The sequence below is a fragment of the Delphinus delphis genome, chromosome 6, assembly GCF_949987515.2.
Source record: "Delphinus delphis chromosome 6, mDelDel1.2, whole genome shotgun sequence".
NCBI lineage: Eukaryota > Metazoa > Chordata > Mammalia > Artiodactyla > Delphinidae > Delphinus > Delphinus delphis.
Genome location: NC_082688.1, coordinates 31,720,207 through 31,739,681, shown reverse-complemented (window position 1 = coordinate 31,739,681; position 19,475 = coordinate 31,720,207). Strand labels below are relative to the sequence as shown.

The window sequence follows — 19,475 nt, the reverse complement described above, 5'->3', positions numbered from 1 at the left end:
TTTGATTTCCTTTTCATCATATTTCCTGATATGCCTTTGACTTAATCTTTTTGGGGATCACTTTTTTAGATGAGAGAGTATATATGTGTATGTGTCTGATTTTTGGCAATCTGAGAGTCTTTCTCTTTTAGTGAAGGAGTTTTACCCACTGATAATCATTGTTATAAATTGTATAATTTGATCTTTCTTCTGTTATTCTGCTCTTTGAGTATTATTAGTGTTTTGGTTTTTTTCCTGATTCCTTTGTTTTCTGCCTTGTGGTGTGTGCATTACATTCGTTGTTGTTTGGTTTTGAATTGCCTAATGTTTTAGGAGGATTTTTAGGTTCTACTAGTAGTTACTTTTAAATTTTTAAGCCTAAGTCAGAGTCCAGAGCAAAACTGTGTCTATTGATTCCCATCTATTTAAAATGAGGAATTTAGCACACTTTCACTTATCATTCTTTGGGTATTTGTAAATATAATCTGATAGTAATTATTAATTAATATTAATAATTATAATAAACCATTATTATTATGGACTTAGTTTTTAAATTACACATAATCTCTTTTTTAAATGATTGCATTCAGTTTTATAGTCAGATTTATAATTATTATTTGGACTTCATTTCAAGGTGCAGTTTCATCCCTTTTCCTCTGCATTCTAGGAGGACTTTGCAAATTTGTCTCCACAGCACTAAATTGACTTGTGTTTCACAAGTTCAGCTTTCTTTCTGCCTCTTATAGATTGTATTTTAGGTTATATTTTGATTTCCTTCTCTCATCCATATTTCTTTTTATCTCAGCTTTTTTCCTTTTTATCTCCTTCCATTACCTTTTCATTTTAGATTATTCTCTTCTTAGGATATTCTGTTTCATTTCATAGAGGCCATCTCTTTGCAAAAGTCAAGGATGCCAAACAGTTGCCTGAAATTTTCCTCTGGATCCTTCTCTAGATCATTTTCTGAGGTATGCTCTTCTTCTTTCTGATGGTGTTCCTTTCTCCCTGTCCTAGAGTATGTTTTCGTATAGCCTTTTCTGAATTTTTCTCTTTATCTTTCAAACAAGAGATATTTAGGGCTTCCCTGGTGGCACAGTGGTTAGGAGTCCACCTGCCGATGCAGGGGACACGGGTTCGTGCCCCGGTCCAGGAAGATCCCACATGCCGCAGAGCGGCTGGGCCCGTGAGTCATGGCTGCTGAGCCTGTGCGTCCGGAGCCTGTGCTCCGCAACGGGAGAGGCCACAACAGTGAGAGGCCCACGTACCAAAAAAAAAAAAAAAAGAGAGAGAGATATTTAGATTGACTATGTGCATAGATTGCCTTTGATCCTGTTTTTGCCCATTCATGTTATGGAGAGCTCCATCTCAAACCATAGCTGGAGAGCAGGTAGACGAGCACAACTCCCACTCAAATTCCTTTTTTTCTGCCTGGCTTTCATGCAGTGTATTCTTGCTCTGCTAATGTGGCATCTTCTTCATTGCCTCATTCCCTATACGCTGAAGCAATGGCATGTATGAAATTCAGGTTTCCTAAATATACTATTACCAGGCTTATTTATTCTTTGATCCTTTCTACAGTTCTTCACTTGTGGAGACCACATCCACATCCTCCAAAGTGTACTGCAGAGCATGTTTCTCTACTACCACCTCATCATTCCTGCCCACTTGTTTTCTGGGATTTGAAATCACTGCCTAGATATTAAAAAATTGGGGGAGGGAGGTTAGAGGGGATGGATAGAAGGCCTCAGAGGTCACAAGAGTTTGTATTATAGGTTGTCCTCCTGAATAGCAGAAGAGGACAACTGTGCAGTTCTGATTGATGGTGCAATGGAACCTGGAGACTAGGGACACCGATGGCTGAGATGGGCTGGCTTCTAACGTGCTGCCTTCTGTTTTTTTGAGCAGTTTTATAAGGTGAAGCCAGGGGATGCAGTGAGCTGATACCTAATACAGTTTTTTCTCAATCTGGCTATTATAATTAGTCGTTTCCTTCCTGGTGGAAGCATTAAGTTTTTAGTGTTGTAAGTTTTTGCCTTTATGCTACATAATCATGTATTTTCGTGAGAAGTTAGAAGAGGCTGCACTGGGCATTGTGAATGCTGATTTATGTGCTAATGATTTTTCTTACCCCTTTCCTTTAAATAGATTATAAATGAATCAGTTCTTTTATGTGATAACTACCTTGTGTCTGCTTTCAGGCCACGCACAGATTGTCCATCTCCTTTTAGAAAGAAATAAGTCTGGAACCATCCCATCTGACAGCCAAGGAGCAACACCCTTGCACTATGCAGCTCAGAGTAACTTCGCTGTAAGTAAACCATGACAATTATCTTTTTTTTTAATTAAATTTTTATTTTGATATAATTGTAAATTCACATGCAGTTGTAAGAAATAAGACAGCAAGATCCCGTGTACCCTTCATTCAGTTCACTCCAGTGGTAACATCTTGCAAAAGTATAATATAATGTCATAAACTGGAAATTGATATTGATATAATCCACTGACCTTACTCAGGTTTCACACTGTTACATGTACTCATTTGTGTGTTTGTGTAGCAATTATTTTTTAACAATTGCTCATACTGTTCACTCTCTGATTCAGGTGATAGTCTGAATTTTTATAAAGTTGTTAGTCACGTGGGAAGTTTTAAAGAATTTTTATTTTAACTGTTCAGTGTAGCATTTTGCTTTACTGCAAGTGTACTTAATCTTTTTTGTTAATTGTAAGGCACTAAAGACAATCTAGTGTTTGGCAATCTATAATTGTCCTGAAGGCAGTGGGCAAGGCTTTAGAACTAAATAGACCTTGGCTAGAATCCTGACTGTGCTATTTGCTAGCTGTATGACCTTGCATAAGTTCTTAACCTCTCTGAATCTTAGTTTCTTCATATGTAAAATGAGAATAATTATACCTTTTCTTTTAGGATTATTGTAAGGATTAGAGAAAGTTTATGACCAGTGCCTAGTGTAATACTTGGCATAGAGTAGGTATTCAAGAAATAGCATTCATTGTTATTATTATTTGTGCTAATAATTATGTATATTGTATATCTGAGAAAGCAAAAATATGAATTATTGATATATCCAAAGATATTAACTATTATTAATAGTTCCTTCCTGCCACTCTTTACAGTTTACAAAGTACTTTCTCATCCATTATGTCACTCAGTCCAGCCAGCAACATGATAATGTCTAGGCTGCTTCAGCCTCCTGAGTATGAGTGGCCACTAAGAACTAGAGACACATCCAAAGAGGCACACATTAACGCAGTCACAGTGGATTTTGCTGTCTTCTACATGAGAGTGCATAGTGAAACACCTGGTTTCATTAAATTATGAGAATGTTATCATCAGCATAGTATAATTCCATCTTCCTGACCTCCCCAAATGCACTATTGAATACACTGAATTCTTGGATTGAGAAAACATCTTACTTTCCCACTTTTCTTTCTCTCTGATACCCAGAGCAACTATAGCAATCATCCCTCTTCTTGGCATTCCTAAAAGTCTATTCTATATATCACCTAAAGTTTTGGTAAGCCATTATCTTCTATTATCTCCCAAGATCTCAGAAAAATACAGAGTTTTTGAGGAGGAGTTCATTCTTATTACACATAGATAAGAAATCCAATTGGCCCAGTCTAGTCAACCTATGGAAATCAGAATTCAATCCATATTTCAACATAGGCCTATGAAAGGATATGTTATCCCTACTTACAGATGAAGAAACCAAGGTTCCAAGAGATTAAATGATTTGCTCAAGATCTTGAACCCAAGTCTTAGACTCCAAATTTAACCTATGTACAGAAACCAGTAATTAAGTAACTGTGCTAATGCAAGTAAGAAAGAACGCTAGAACATTATAGATGTTTATTCAAAGAAACACTTGCTTTAGACAATCTGCCAATTACAGAAATAGTTTTTTAAGTTTTTTAATAATTATGCAAATTTTATAGGCTCAGTTTCAAGTCCCTTGATCTCCTGGGACTCTACTAATTCACAAAAGGTTGAAATTCTCTTTTTAAAAAACATCATCAACAACAACAGTCCCATAAAACCCTTGCAAACATTCATCATTAAGAAAACATACTCAACAAAGAAATGTTTGCAAATTATTAAAAGAAACCCCCCAAATCACCAACATTTTAAAATTTTATTTCTTTTTTTTTATAAATTTATTTATTTACTTATTTTTGGCTGCATCAGGTCTTCATTGCTGCACATGGGCTTTCTCTAGTTGTGGCGAGCGGGGGCTACTCTTCGTTGCAGTGTGCAGGCTTCTCATTGCAGTGGCTTGTTGCGGACATGGGCTCTAGTGCGCGGACTTCAGTAGTTGTGGCACGTGGGCTCAGTAGTTCTGGCTCGCAAGCTCTAGAGTGCAGGCTCAGTAGCTGTGGCACACGGGCTTAGTTGTTCTGCAGCATGTGCGATCTTCCTGGACCAGGGATTGAACCCGTGTCCCCTGCACTGGATTCTTAACCACCAGGGAAGTCCCAAAATTTTATTTCTTTATTCAAATCTACTTAATAAGGACATACACTAGATCCTAAGGAGCACTAAGCTGTAATACCTCAGTAGCTCAACATCTAGTTTTAAGACAAGGAAGCAGTGTGTGTTACAGTGGAAAGAGTGAAGTGATTTAACCCTGCATTCTACTCCTGTTAACTGCTACCAATGCTTATATGACCTTGAGTCTAAATGTCATCTATAAAATGAGGAGCTGGACGAGATGAGCCCTTAAATTTTTTCTTGCTCTGAAATACTGATCATCAACATTTTGTATATTTTTGGCCAACTCACAGCCTCCAGAAATTGTTTTCTTCTGAAACTATTTTATTTCCATTCAAGCAAAAGTTTCTATGATCTTCCTAAAAGCTTGTAAGCATCTGAGTTTTGAGGAAAGATGCAATTTTAAATGCTATGAATATTAACCCCCATTAAAATTGTTAAACACTGTTAGAATTACTAAGGGTCCTAATTTTTGTATGATTCTATAGAGGAAGGACCTTGAATGTAGGAAATGCTGAATAAATATTTGTTTAGATGAATTGAACACTGCATTTCTCAGTAACCACCCATAATTATTTGATAAATGCACTATTTTTAAAAATAGCAACAAAACATACAGTGAGAGAATGTATTAGGCTTCTCTGCAGTTGAGTTTTTAAACTTAATTGAGGATGATCATTCTCAATTATTAGAATGTTGAATGAGGGAGTTAGGTTATATTTTTGAAGTGCTATGAAAACTAAAACCAATGTATAAGGACAGAAGATTGTTACTTTCAATGGAAATTGTAATTTCGTTACTCATAAAAAGATAATTTCATTTGATTCAAAAGTAGAGGAAGGGGCTTCCCTGGTGGCACAGTGGTTGAGAGTCCGCCTGCTAATGCAGGGGACACGGGTTCGTGCCCCGGTCCGGGAGGATCCCACATGCTGCGGAGCACCTGGGCCCGTGGGCCATGGCCGCTGAGCCTGCGCGTCCGGAGCCTATGCTCTGCAACGAGAGAGGCCGCGACAGTGAGAGGCCCGTGTACCGCAAAAAAAAAAAGTAGAGGAAAAACTACTTTGCTTCTTAGTGGAAGTCACATATAACACTGACTTTCTTACCAAAGAAAATGCTACTCTCTTGTCTCAAATTTTTTAATGAAGTTTTCTTACAGGAAACAGTTAAAGTGTTTCTAAAACATCCTTCAGTAAAAGATGATTCAGACCTTGAAGGAAGAACATCCTTTATGTGGGCTGCTGGGAAAGGCAGTGATGACGTCCTTAGGACTATGCTGAGTTTAAAATCTGACATTGACATTAACATGGCAGACAAGTATGGAGGTACAGGTAAGAACTGGCAGACATATTCAGTTTGCTTTCATTCAAGCTTCAAAGTGTAGATGGTGCTATTTTGCAAAATAGTAAGTTGAAACCATTGTTCCTAATCTAATATTGTTTGACTTTCATCTTAACTTTTTAAGTTTAGGTTGCCAGGACATCACTCCAGCAGCTTTATTTCTTCCGAGTATTATGGCTAAAATTAGCCTGTGTTTCTACCAAGTGAATCTTGGCATTTGATTTACAAGCCTTGTTGCTCCTTAGACATGATTGAGGGAACTCTTCTAGTCATATATCTTTGTGTAAAAAAGAATGAACCTGCATTTTAAAACTATACATACCTAGCAATTATTAACTATATTTTCAAACATTTAGAATTACATTTTAGAGAACACACACATCTAAGTATGTTCTCACCAGGCTCATTTAATATGCTCTTTTCTCAGTTTTGAACAGCATTGCTGCATCCTGAATCTCCCATTTCAGAGTTAACCTCCCATGGCTCTAGAAGCTTCAAAGCTTCAAAATCTCTTACTAGGTGCTTCCTTTAATCTCTTTTTCTAATAAGAGAGCCCTCTAACTATGTGTTGATTAGTAAGAGAAGTGTAAGTTTTTTAACACTCATTGTCACCTTAGAGGTCTCTTCCTTATATACTGCAGTCAGCCCTCCATATCTGAGGGTTTTGCATCTGCGGATGTGGAAGCCTGACTTGTATTCACTGTACTATACCATCTTATATAAAGGTCTTGAGCATCTTCAGATTTTGGTATCTATAGAGGCTCCTGGAACCAATCCCCCACAGATATCAAGGGACACCTGTATATCCAAATTGCAAGTCAGAAAGAGAAAGGAAAATCACACAACAGCACAATAACACTGAACAGAAGAAAACCTCAGCTATGAGCTTCTCAATGTTATGGTTTTTTATTTGTAGAAACATACTAGAGCTGTTTGCACCTACCTGTTATCCTGGATAAGATCTTTCTTGACCACCAACACTATTGATGTAGCACTTGGGAGACAGAGGGGAATGGAGTTGCTACACCTCGTATCTCCCTCCCTATACCGAGACCATCTCACCTTCTAATTTTTTAAAAAGAGTTTTTAGGTAATATCAATTTTGATAAAGCCTTTAACTTTTTAAAGTATTGAATATTTCTATACCAAAGCTTCATAATAGACCTTAAGCTTCTTAAGGAGTATTGTACAGGCGCATAGGACACTGAGCTTATAAATGATTTGAATATTTAATTTTTTTGTCAGACTTGTATTAGTATGCAGTCTTTATCACTAGCATCACTCTTTGTTTAACTTTTCATGTATTTTAATAAAGTATGGGCTAGGATACTTGCATTCTGTCGACCAAAGTTGCCTTTCTAATGTGCATCATGGTTGGGGTTGAGACATAAATTCCTCTCAAATTCATTCATTCCCTGGGCTCTTTATCCTAAGGAGATTTTATTATATGTCAGAGATACCTTCCTGACATTTCTATTCTATGCAGGTGAGTTCCTTTCCATCATCCCTCTACAGAGTTGTTTTGCCTTAATTAAAAAAGAGTTCTTTTTTTTTTTTGTTTTTTTTGTTTTTTTTGTTTTTTTTTATTGCGGTACGCGGGCCTCTCACCGCTGTGGCCTCTCCCGTTGCGGAGCTACAGGCTCCGGACGCGCAGGCTCAGCGTCCATGGCTCACGGTCCCAGCCGCTCCGCGGCATGTGGGATCCTCCCAGACCGGGGCACGAACCCGCGTCCCCTGCATCGGCAGGCGGACCCTCAACCACTGCGCCACCAGGGAAGCCCTAAAAAAGAGTTCTTATCAATAGCAATATATGGGTATTATTTGGATCTTGATTCAAATAAATAAATTACAAAAAAATTATAAAGCTCTCAGGAAAATGTGAACACTATCTGGATATTTGATATTACAAAGCTTTTGTTAATATTTTTTAGATATGAAAATGGGCCTATCTTTTCTTTGCTTGACTGGGGCTGGGGCTCTGCAAACCACATTCCCTCTTTGCCAGCAGGGGAGTCAGCCCATAGGGGGCAGTACAGGGAGACTGGAAAGCTGGAAGAGGAGCAGGGGAGTGCATCTTCCTGTTTGCTTCCTATTCTTGTTTTTGTTTCCCGTTCCTGTCAGCAATACCCTAGTAAGTCTCACACAACAGAGTACTGAGAGCTTGTTCCAGTGGCAACGGTTAATTTCACTTTGCAGCTTTTCCAGCACTTACGGTAGCCGCCAAAGAGCACCCTCCTCAGAGATACCCGCAACAGCCAAGCAAAGCCCCTCCTCTGAGGTCTGAGCTTCGGCTCTGCCGGGTGCCTCTTCTGAGCATTTAAAGTTGTAATAATTCCATCCTCTTCTTTTTGCTTCCTCAGTCTTAGAATTGCTCGCCGTTTTCTGCATTTACTGCCTCTGTGATACCTTACTGTTCCCTTTTTGCTTTTTCAGTTCTTCAGTACAAAGGTAGCAATTCTTCATATTGAATTCTATCTGTTAGAGTTATATGAGAGATACTCTGACTGATACAGTGGTTGTGTTTAAAAAAAGAATCCTTGTCTTTCAGACATACTAAAATATTCACAAACGGAAGCATATGACTCTAGAATTTTCTTCAAAAAATCAGAAGTGGGGGAATGGATAGCAGTTAGATGGAACAAGGTTAGCCAACACATAATTGTTGAATCTGGGTGATGACAATATTGAGTTCATTGGACTATTATTGCCTTTACTTTTGAATATGTTTGAAATTTTCCATAACAGAAAGTTATTGAAAATAATTTTTAAAGCTCCTAGGTAAACTTGTGGTACTTTTTCAAAGAGGGAGCAGCAATAGTAGTCTAAGATTGTTTTAAAATAAATGAAAAAAGTCAGAAATGGGGAATTTCCTTTAATATCATTAATTCTGTCTTATGCTTAATTGAAATTTTGTCTGTTTTTTAAAAATTTGACATTGATATTTGTCTGAAGAGTATCTGTTGCATACTTGAAGCCACACTACATAATTGTAGAATTTCAGAATTAAAAATTACCTTAAAATTAAATCTAGTCCAGGGTTTTCCAAACCATGTTCTTCAGAGCAACACGTTCCTATAGAGGTACCTGAAATGTTGCTGAGGGGTAAATGCTTAAGTGAGTAACCCTCTACCCCTACTTTAGTCAGAACCACTCAACTCTTAACTATTTTATATGTTGGATGTTGTATAAAATTTCATCTGGGAGAAAAAAAAAAGCATTCTTATGCTCTTAAATGTGAAAATCACAGAACTCTCACAGATATATCATGCCTTAATTTGCCTTATAACATTCTCACCAGTGTTTTTCACCAAAGACATCTCCCCAGTGTCTTTCAGCCTCTGGTTGAACAGCTCCAATATAGAGAACCCATTACTTCCATCTTAATCTCACTCTATCAGGGTGCGCTTCCTTATACTGAGCCAAAATTTGTCAAACTGAATGTTCCACTCTGCGTTGTCTTCCATATGACACACTTCAGATTTTTGAAGTCTCTCACACCCATCTGAATCTTGTCTAGGCCAAACTAACATTCAGCCATTTAGGTCAGGCTTTTCAAACTCTCTAGTATGCATTAGAATTACTAAAGTATGCATTAGAATTACTAGGGCTGTTCCCAGACTATATAGAGATCCTACATCAAATCCTGTCAAGAAGTCCTGTTGACTCCACCTCCAAAATATAATCTAAATCTTTCTGCTTCTCTCCATCTCCATTCCTGTCACCCTAGTTCAAGCCACCACTGTTTTCACCCAGTCAACTGCGCTAGCGTTAACTGGTCTCCCTGCTTACACTCTAATTTACTATAATGCATTCTCAAAACAGCTAGAGTGATCTGTTGAAAGCATAAATCGAATATCACTCAGCTACGTAAAGCCCTTCAGTGTCTTCCATCACTCTGACCTGTATGGCCATTTATGGTCTGGCCTTTTCTACCTTTCTGACTTACCTCATTCTCACTCATTGTGCTGCAGCTTCTTTGCCTTCCTTAAACACATAGATTCATTCCTACCCCTGTACTCATTGTTCTCTTTGCCCAGACTACTCTCCCTTGAGATCTCTGCTTTGCTGTCTCTTTTTTATGATTTACTCTCAACTTAAATGTCAGCACCTTAGCAAGGCTTTCCCTAACCACCAATCAAAAGTAATCCCCCAGTCACTCTATATATCAAAATACTTTTTACTTCTTTAATTATACCATCCATCACCATCTAATACTTAAATGTTATTACTTCAGTGTTCTTGTCTTGTTTTGTTTTGCTTCCTCTATGAGAATATAACCTTAGCTATCTTGTTCCCTGCTGAATTCCCAGCATTATATTAGTACCCAGTCTGCAATAGCTTCTCAACAAATCCCCAGGAATCTGCATTTCATAGGCATCCCAGGTTTGGTCCATGGATCACACTTTATGAAAGAAACATTATCCTAGACAGTATAGAGCCATAACCCTTAGAAAGAATTGACCCAGGCCTCTAGACAGTTATCCTGAAAAATTCAGAATTTAGAGTGATGAATTAAATAGAATTTCAAGAGTAATCTAAAGAGTGATGACATAAGCACTAGAGTGGAATAATGTAGGCAGGGATCAGCGTAATGTGAAACTCACACATAGTCAAAATTACTCTTTCAAACCCCTTACCAGAGAGGAGACTACATTCCATCTCACTTTTTTCTCCAATCTTGAAAGGAATTGCTGTTTTTGAAATTGCGCCCTGAGGAAATAGCTGACTTGCATTTGGAGTCATGTTGTATGAAAAATGCACTCAGTGCAGTAAGATACACATACTCTCAGTACCATGTGGGTACACAGACCAACTGCAGGAATAGCACAGGTAACCAACTGAAGGAACAGTAGATTGACGGTCCCGTCACACAACCCGTCAGGGACATATACTAATTGAGTGGGTTTGTGGGCAGAATTGCCTGCATCATTTAAATCATTTCTCTTTGTCATTTTTTTGTTCTCTTACTCTCTTAGAAAGAGGAAAAGATAATAAACTAGTAACTGAGGAGACCATTTCAGAACAACAGGATGGAAAGGAAGAAAACAGTGAGATGAGAAAGGTAGAAGGAAAGGGGAAAAGTGTGAGTAATACATATGAATAGAAAGAAAGATAGAAATCTGTTAAAGTTAAAAAATAGAGAATCCTGAAGATTAAATTGCATTTAGCCAAAATGATGAGAAAATCAAAAGTGAAGAAGACACATAGTATAATAAAAAGGTAAAGCTGTTATTTGGAAGCTCTTCACTTTCTTTCGCTCCCTTTTTAGCTTTACATGCTGCTGCCCTTTCTGGCCATGTCAGCACCGTGAAGTTATTATTGGAAAATAATGCTCAAGTAGATGCTACTGATGTCATGAAACATACTCCACTTTTCCGAGCCTGTGAGATGGGACACAAAGATGTGATTCAGACACTCATCAAAGGTTAGTTATTTGAGTTATAAGAGTGCTCCTAACAAGTCACTCTCAAAAGGTAGGATTTCTTGCATTCACCTTATTTTTTAATAGATTTATTTTATTTATTTATTTACTTACTTATTTTTGGCTGCGTTGGGTCTTCGTTGCTGCATGCGGGCTTTCTCTAGTTGCGGCGAGTGGGCTACTCTTCGTTGCGGTGTGCGGGCTTCTCATTGCGGTGGCTTCTCTTGTTGCGGAGCATGGGCTCTAGGCGCGCGGGCTTCAGTAGTTGTGGCTCACGGACTCTAGAGCGCAGGCTTAGTAGTTGTGGCACACGGGCTTAGTTGCTCCATGGCATGTGGGATCTTCCCGGACCAGGGCTCGAACCCGAGTCCCCTACGTTGGCAGGCGGATTCTCAACCACTGTGCCACTGGGGAAGCCCTTCCATTCGCCTTTGAAATATAGCTTTACATGGCAGAGAGCTGCCTGGGTAGAAGGATGGAGGGAAGAGCCTGGCATCAGGAAACTCAAGGTTCACTGCTAGCTCCACCTGTTAGTAGCTGTTTGATTTGCAAAAAGTCACTGCACCTGCCTGATCCTCAGTTTCACTTTATGTAAAAGGGGAAGGAGTCCTACCCTGACCAGTTCAGAGGCTTATTGTAAAAATCTGAAGTAGATGATATACATGAAAGCTTTTTGCTGAGAGTAAAGCGTTTAAAGGACTGTTGTTATATTTTTTAAACTTCTTTTTGATAAATGTTCTCTGTACATTTTCATTATATTTTTGCTTTTTCAGGTGGAGCAAGGGTAGATCTAGTCGACCAAGATGGACATTCTCTTCTACACTGGGCAGCGCTGGGAGGAAATGCTGATGTCTGCCAGATATTGATAGAAAATAAGATCAACCCAAATGTGCAGGATTATGCAGGAAGAACCCCACTGCAGTGCGCTGCATATGGGGGATATATCAACTGCATGGCCGTGCTCATGGAAAATAACGCAGACCCTAACATTCAAGACAAAGAGGTAGAAATTCTACGTCTTTTTTATATTGTCTGCTCCAAAGTGTTTGGAGCATTGCCTCTTTGTTAACTAAAATTAAGGAAGACAACAATTTACCAAGTGAAGAGATCACTCACAAATCTGTTAATTAAAAGTGATTTGTATTTGTCCATGTTCTCTTCTAGTCCTTGCCTATATATGCATATATAATTTAACAAAGTCATCATATAGAACGGGAACGGTTTGATAACTTTTATAAAATATATATATGGCATATGATTATAGGTATATAAATATATATATCATATGATTTTACAAACCACATTTTGTTTTGCTCCCTCAGAATTATCACCAGTACTTTTTCAATTGGTATATAATTTTTTTCATAATCATGGATGCTTAATATTCCAAAGTTCTGAGAGCTTTCTGTAAAATAACTAATTCACTCCTCACAGCAAGTCTATAAAGTAGTTACTATTATCATCCCTGTTTTACAGAGGAGGAAATTGAAGCTCATGGAGCTTAAATAATTACCCTAAGGTGACAACAGTGGTGGGAGTATTGCGGGGGAGTCAGGTCCAAGCTATGCCTGTAACCTAGACTTTAGAATTAAATCAGTAACTTCCTATTGCTGGATACTTTTTCATTATTTATAGAACATGTTGCATTAATCATCTTTGTGCATTTAACTTTTTCCTTTTGGGTTATTCTCTTAGAATAATTTCATGTAAGTGAGATTTTTGAATCAAAGTAATGAATGGTATATGAATGTGACTAGGCTCTGATATATACTTTCACACCAATTATTAAAACACACAGGTTAATCTATGCTTCCCTCAGCTATGTAGCAGTGTATTGATTTCTCTCAGTTTAGCCAATATTGACATATTTTGTTAGTTTACTTACTTTAACTCTTTAAAAATACTAGCATATTATGTTTTCCAAGTCAGAAAATATATTCCCTATTAATTCACTGAATAAGTATTTATCAAGATTGTTACTATATGTGAAAGTAACATAATGAAAAATGTGTAAAATATGGTCCCTATACCAATGTTATTAGAAATGCATCTTTTATACTTTGTTGTACCTTTTACATTTTTTTTTACAAGTTCATACATAAGTAGTATATTACTTATGTAAGCTACTTCCCACTTCTGTTAGTTTTCATGTGTATTGTTTTGGACTATCCAAATAAACAATCATGCTGTCTGTGAACAATAACATTTTTATTTCTTTCTTTCCAATTCTTATGACTTTCATTTCTTTGTCTTGCCTTATTGAACTAGCTAGGGCCGCCAATGCAATAGAACTGGTGATAGCTGACATCCTTAAGTCATTGTGGCTTCTCAGGGGAAGCTTTAAATATTTCACCATTGAATGTGATGTTTGCTATAGATTCTCTTATATTTTTGGTTGCTAAGAGTTCTTCTAAATCACAATTAGCTGTTTAATTTTCATCAGATACTGTGTCTGCATCTATCAACATGATTATGTTATTTTTTCTATTCTTTGCTATTAATGTGGTGAATTACATTGATTACATTGTCCTACTTATGATATATTTTTGAAATATATGTATTGATGGATTTTTGTTTGCTAATATTTTTGCATTTCTGTTCATGAGAGAGATTGACCTATAATTTTCCTTTCTTACATTGTCATGTTTTGGTAGCAAGGTTACATTGACCTTATGAAAAGAGTTAGGGAGTAGTCCCTCTTTTCTTATTCTCCTAAAGAATTTGTGTAAGATTGTGTTAAATTCTTCTTTAAATGTTTGGAAGAATTCCCTGCTGAAGTCATCCGGTCTAGGGGTTTTCTTTGTGCAAAGGTTGTTAATAACTGATTCAGCTTCATTAATAATTAAAAAGACAATTCAGATTTTCTAATCATTTTCTGTTCAGCTTTGGTAAGTTGCATTTTTTTTGAGAAATTTATTCATTTTATTAAAAATGTCAAATGTATTCACATAAAGTTCATCATACATTCTGTTTTCTATTTTATGTCTGTAAGACCTGTAATGATTTCCTCTTATTCATTCCATACATTGGTAATACATGTTGTCTCTTTTCCTTTTTTTAAAAAATTTCAGTCTTGCTTATTCATCTCTTCAAAGGACTCCAGTCTTTTTTAATTTTCTATATTGTAAGTTTTTCACTATTTCATTGGCATTTACTCTTATCTTTATTATTTCCTGCCATCTGCTTCCATCAGATTTGATTTAATATTTTTTAAAAGATTCCTTTGATGAAAGTTTAAATCATTGATTTTTTTCAGTATTTTTTTCAGTATATGTATTTAAGCATGTTTCTTATTCTAAGCATGCTTTAGCGCCATCTTACAAATTTGGATAAATTGTACGATCACTATCATTCAACTCAAACACTGTCTGATTTCCATTTTGATTTATTATTTGACCCATAGATTATTTAGAAGTGTATTATTTAATTTCCAGGCAGTTGGGCATTTTCTCATTATCTTTTTGTTTTTGATTATATTGGTTTCCTATTGCTGCTATAAAAAATTACCAGAAACTTAGTGTCTTAGAACAACACAAATTTATTATCTTACTGTTCTGGAAGTCAGAGTCCAAAATGTCCTAAAAACCAAGGTGTTGGTTGGCAGGACTTCATTCTCTTTGAAGGCTCTAGGAGAGAATCTGCTTCCTTGACTTTTCCAACATCTAGATGCTGCCCACATTCTGTGGCTTGTGGCTGCATTCCTCACAGCTAGCAGTGACTGGCTGAGTCTCGCTCACGCTACATCACTCTGGCATTCACCTTCTGCCTCTCTCTGTCACTTACTTATAAGGACACTTGTGGTTATATTGGGCCCACCTGGATAATCCAGGATAATCTCCCCAACTCAGAGTGAGCTGATTAGTAACCTTAATACCATCTACAACCTTAATTCCCCCTTTCCATTTAATATGACATAGTTATAGATTCCAGAGATTAGGATGTAGACATCTTTGCAAGGGAGTTCCTTATTCTACCTACCGCACTGATTTGTAGCTTAAATTTTACTGTAGTTAAATAACATACTCTGAACTATTTTAATCTTTCAAAAGCTTTTGAGGCTTTCTTCATATCCCCACACTTGGTTGATTTTGGTAAATGTTCTATGTATACTTGAAAAGGGTACTAATTTTGTCATTGTTCGATGCAATGTTTTATATACATATCACTTAGTTCAAATTTTACATTGTATTGTTCATGCCTTCTATATCTTTACTGCTTTTTTATCTATTTGTTCTATCAACTATTGTAAAGATGGGTTAAAAATCTCCCACTGTGATTATGGATATGACTATCTCCCCTTTCAATTTTGTCAGTTTTAATCCTGTATATTTAGAAGCTGTGCTATTATGTGCATACAGATTTAGGATTGTGATATCTTCCTCTTTGACGCCTTTAACACTATGAAGTATTCCTTTTTATCTCTAGCAATGCTTCAAGCCTTTTTTATCTTTCATGACATTGAAATGTTTTAAGAATACAGGCCATTTATTTTATAGAATTTCACTCAATTTGAGTTTGCCTAATGATTCATCATAATTAGATTCAAGTTTTACATTTTGGGTTGGAATATTGCATAAGTGATATTGAATTCTCAGGGTATCACTTCTGGAGACATTTGATGCCTCTTAACATAGTATTAATTTTGATCATTTGGTTAAGATACAGTCCATTTTTTCCACTGTATACTTAATATTTTCTCTTTTTGTAATTAAGCAGCTTGAGAGAAGTGTTTATATATTTGAGTCATCATAAATAACTATGTGTCCAAAAATACCGACACCAGATGTACTTGATTTTTCTTTATGTTTGTAGGGAAGGACAGCTTTGCACTGGTCCTGTAACAATGGATACCTTGATGCCATTAAATTACTACTAGACTTTGCTGCTTTCCCTAATCAGATGGAAAACAATGAAGAGAGGTAAGCCGTTGATAAAAGGAATATATTGTTGTTCATCTCACATCCTTTCTGCCATATTTTAAAAATCTCAAGTTTAGATATTGGTTCAGAAATAAATATATTCATAAGGAAACACTACACTAAGAAATCCTGAACCAGAAGAAAAGAACAAAAGTTCTATGCAGTGTTGATTTAGAATCATGGGATTTTTTTTTTTTACATCTTTATTGGAGTATAATTGCTTTACAATGGTGTGTTAGTTTCTGCTTTATAACAAAGTGAATCAATTATACATATACATATGTTCTAGAATCATGGGATTTTAAAGCTACTCAGAACTTTAGATATTGCCTAGGGCAAGCTCACATTTTCCAGATGAAGAAATTAGGGCTTCTGGCTTTTGGCTGGTAGCATCAAGTCAGGGGAGTCCTGACTGACCAGGACTACGAATTCGGTTAGGCCAGTGGAATGTGTTATATATTCAAGAAGTTTCTCTTGATGAAGAGGATATTATCAGTTAGTGGACAGAGGTGCCACCATGCAGCATGAAAAAATAAGGAAAAACTAAGATGAAAGTTTGGGATTTTAATTTAAATACAGATTTCTTGAATAATATGAGATCCACAGATTTAGGCTGGAGTTGTTGTCCAAGAACCCAGGCCCAATAAAAAGGACTAGACATAGTGTGAAGTCTAAGCAAGAGAGATTCTTGATGGTCTTGGATCTAGGAAGATTCTAGTAACTTGTAGGTAACGAATAAGATGGTAATCAGATTTCCATACCTGAGTCCCCCCAGCCCAGGTCTGTGCTTTAGTTTTCATTGTTCATGGATGCTGTCACTAAAATGGCCCTGCAGTGACACCATCCCCACACTCTTGGTCACCACCAGCTCTTTCTGTCAGGAGATGGGAGACTCTGTAGGAAAGAGGGTTTCTCTAGTCCTGCTGTCTTGGAGGAAACATGGGGCCTTCATCTTTCCCACTTCTTTCAGAACCCTTCCCCATTAGTTATACCTCCACCTGTTATTCTCCAGTTCTCTTTCTTCTGAAGTTTGTCTTCTTTGCCTTCTCTCACACTGTCTTCCCTGCCTGCATTTCTTTATCATCACATTTAGACTGAAATCTGTGTCTGAATGGTCACTGACAAATTCCTAGTTGATAAATCACATGATGTCTTCATGATGTCTTCTCTGCCCACCCTCACTGGCCTTTCTTTATCTCCTTTCTATTGCCTCCTCTTCTTTACCTTATTGAGCCTATATCTTCTCTAAGCTTCTGTGACAGTATATTTTCTTCTATTTTATTAATTTATTTTTTTATTTTGGCCGTGCCTTGCAGTTTGCGGGATCCTCAACCAGGGATCAAACCCTGCAGTAGAAGCACAGAGTCCTAATCACTGGAACGCCCAGGAATTTCCCCAGTTCTCTTCTTTTATTATTATTTATTTATTTATTTTTGACTGCTTTGGGTCTTCGTTGCTGTGTGTGGGCTTTTCTCTAGTTGTGGCGAATGGGGGCTACTCTTCGTTGTGGTGCGCGGGCTTCTCATTGCGGTGGCTTCTCTTGTTGCAGAGCACGGGCTCTAGTTGCGTGGGCTTCAGTAGTTGCAGCACGTGGGCCCCAGAACACAGGGGCTTCAGTAGTTGTGGCACACGGGCTCAGTAGTTGTCGCTCTCAGGCTCTAGAGCGCAGGCTCAGTAGTTGTGGCGCATGGGCTTAGTTGCTCCACAGCATGTGGGATCTTCCTGGACCAGGGCTTGAACCTGTGTCCCCTGCATTGGCAGGTGGATTCTTAACCACTGCACGACCAGGGAAGTCCCCCAGTTCTCTTCTAATCATGCGCCTTCTCCATTTCTTTGGCTTCTGTTCCATTTTTTATTTTTTAAATATAAACAGTCTTCAAGGACTGTATCTCTTCTCTCAGCCTATCTCCTTTGGGGACCTGACCAACCACCGAGGCTTCCGCACTCACTTGGGTGCTGGTAAGTTCTCAATCTCTATTTCAGACTCAGCACCCCTCCTTGGTTCACACTGTCATCTCCACTTCATTACCAGCACCATTGTCTAGATCTTGCCCTCTTTGACTCTTTCTGGGATTATCGCAATGCCTTACTTGTTTTCCTTCCTTTGATCTTTCCCTCCTTCAATTCGTCACCTTCCAAAGTAGCCTTTCTAAATCATATCGCTAATATAATTGTTAATCATGTCATTCCCCTGTTCAAATACAGTCTCGTCTAAGAAGATTGTTCTGCCCCACAGTCATGTGTCCCAAACTGTGTTCTCCCTACACTGTGAATCTTTGCAGCACTTGGCACATTTCACATTATGTTATGATTGTATGTAATCTGTCTTCCCTATTAATGGAGAGCTCCTGAAGATCGTGGTCATCTCTGTATTGCTCACAGTGCCTTTCATGAAGTAGATGCTCAGTAAATAACTGTTGAGTTGTCAAATCGGTGTTTTCAGGCTCCTGGGAGCATCACCCTGCTTCATACCAGCCTTAGAAACTTATGTGGAATTCTTAGACCATGTGCAGACTTAGATAAAGCAGATTAGTGTGCCTTACTTTGGGAGTGATAAGTAACAGGGAAGAGCTAAATCGGACTCCACATTGGATCTGTTTCTTTGACTTTAACCTTTGCTTTTCGTTCCTTTTGTTACTATAATCATACATAATGGCCTGCCTCAGGGAACGCTGCCCACCTGTGAATGGCTGCAAGAAAAAGGAAACCAACATGTCCCCTCACCGAGGCTGGCCATTCCAGATGTTTTGCAAGACTGGTTGCCCTTTTATTTTACTTCCTCACTGCCTCTTCCTCTCTGATTCTGTAAAAGAAACTGGCATCCAGACCCAGATAAGATGGTTTTTCAGAGACACTAGTCTGCCATCTTGGTCTGCCGGCTTTCCAAATAAAGTATTCCTTGCCTCAACACCTCGTCTCCGATTCATTGGCCTGTCGTGCGGTGAGCAGAGCAAGCTTGGACTTGGTAACGATTATATAAAGAACTCACTGTCTCTATTATAGTCAACTGACAATTGCAAAACAAAAAAAGACTTGAAGATTTAGGTATTTGAACACTTAAGGAAACTGGAAAGCCAAGTGAAGTCCTCAAGGCTGAGGTTTTGACATTAAAACAGATATGTGGGGCTTCCCTGGTGGCGCAGTGGTTGAGAGTCTGCCTGACGATGCAGGGGACACGGGTTCGTGCCTGGTCTGGGAAGATCCCACATGCCGTGGAGCGGCTGGGCCCGTGAGCCATGGCCGTTGAGCCTGCGCGTCTGGAGCCTGTGCTCCTCAACGGGAGAGGCCACAACAGTGAGAGGCGCACGTA

The 19,475-nt window shown here is 38.0% G+C and overlaps 1 protein-coding gene across 3 annotated transcripts in view; it reads left to right on the top strand.

Moving 5' to 3' along the window:
* The window catches only part of INVS (inversin), a 143,597-nt gene that overhangs the window by 75,930 nt on the left and 48,192 nt on the right, over positions 1-19,475 (top strand). For all 3 annotated transcript variants that reach the window (XM_060014430.1, XM_060014428.1, XM_060014429.2), the window contains exons 7-11: positions 2,178-2,287; positions 5,643-5,814; positions 11,094-11,249; positions 12,020-12,249; positions 16,059-16,165. In XM_060014430.1, coding sequence (XP_059870413.1) covers positions 2,178-2,287; positions 5,643-5,814; positions 11,094-11,249; positions 12,020-12,249; positions 16,059-16,165 — 775 coding nt within the window. The remainder of the gene's footprint in view (positions 1-2,177; positions 2,288-5,642; positions 5,815-11,093; positions 11,250-12,019; positions 12,250-16,058; positions 16,166-19,475) is intronic.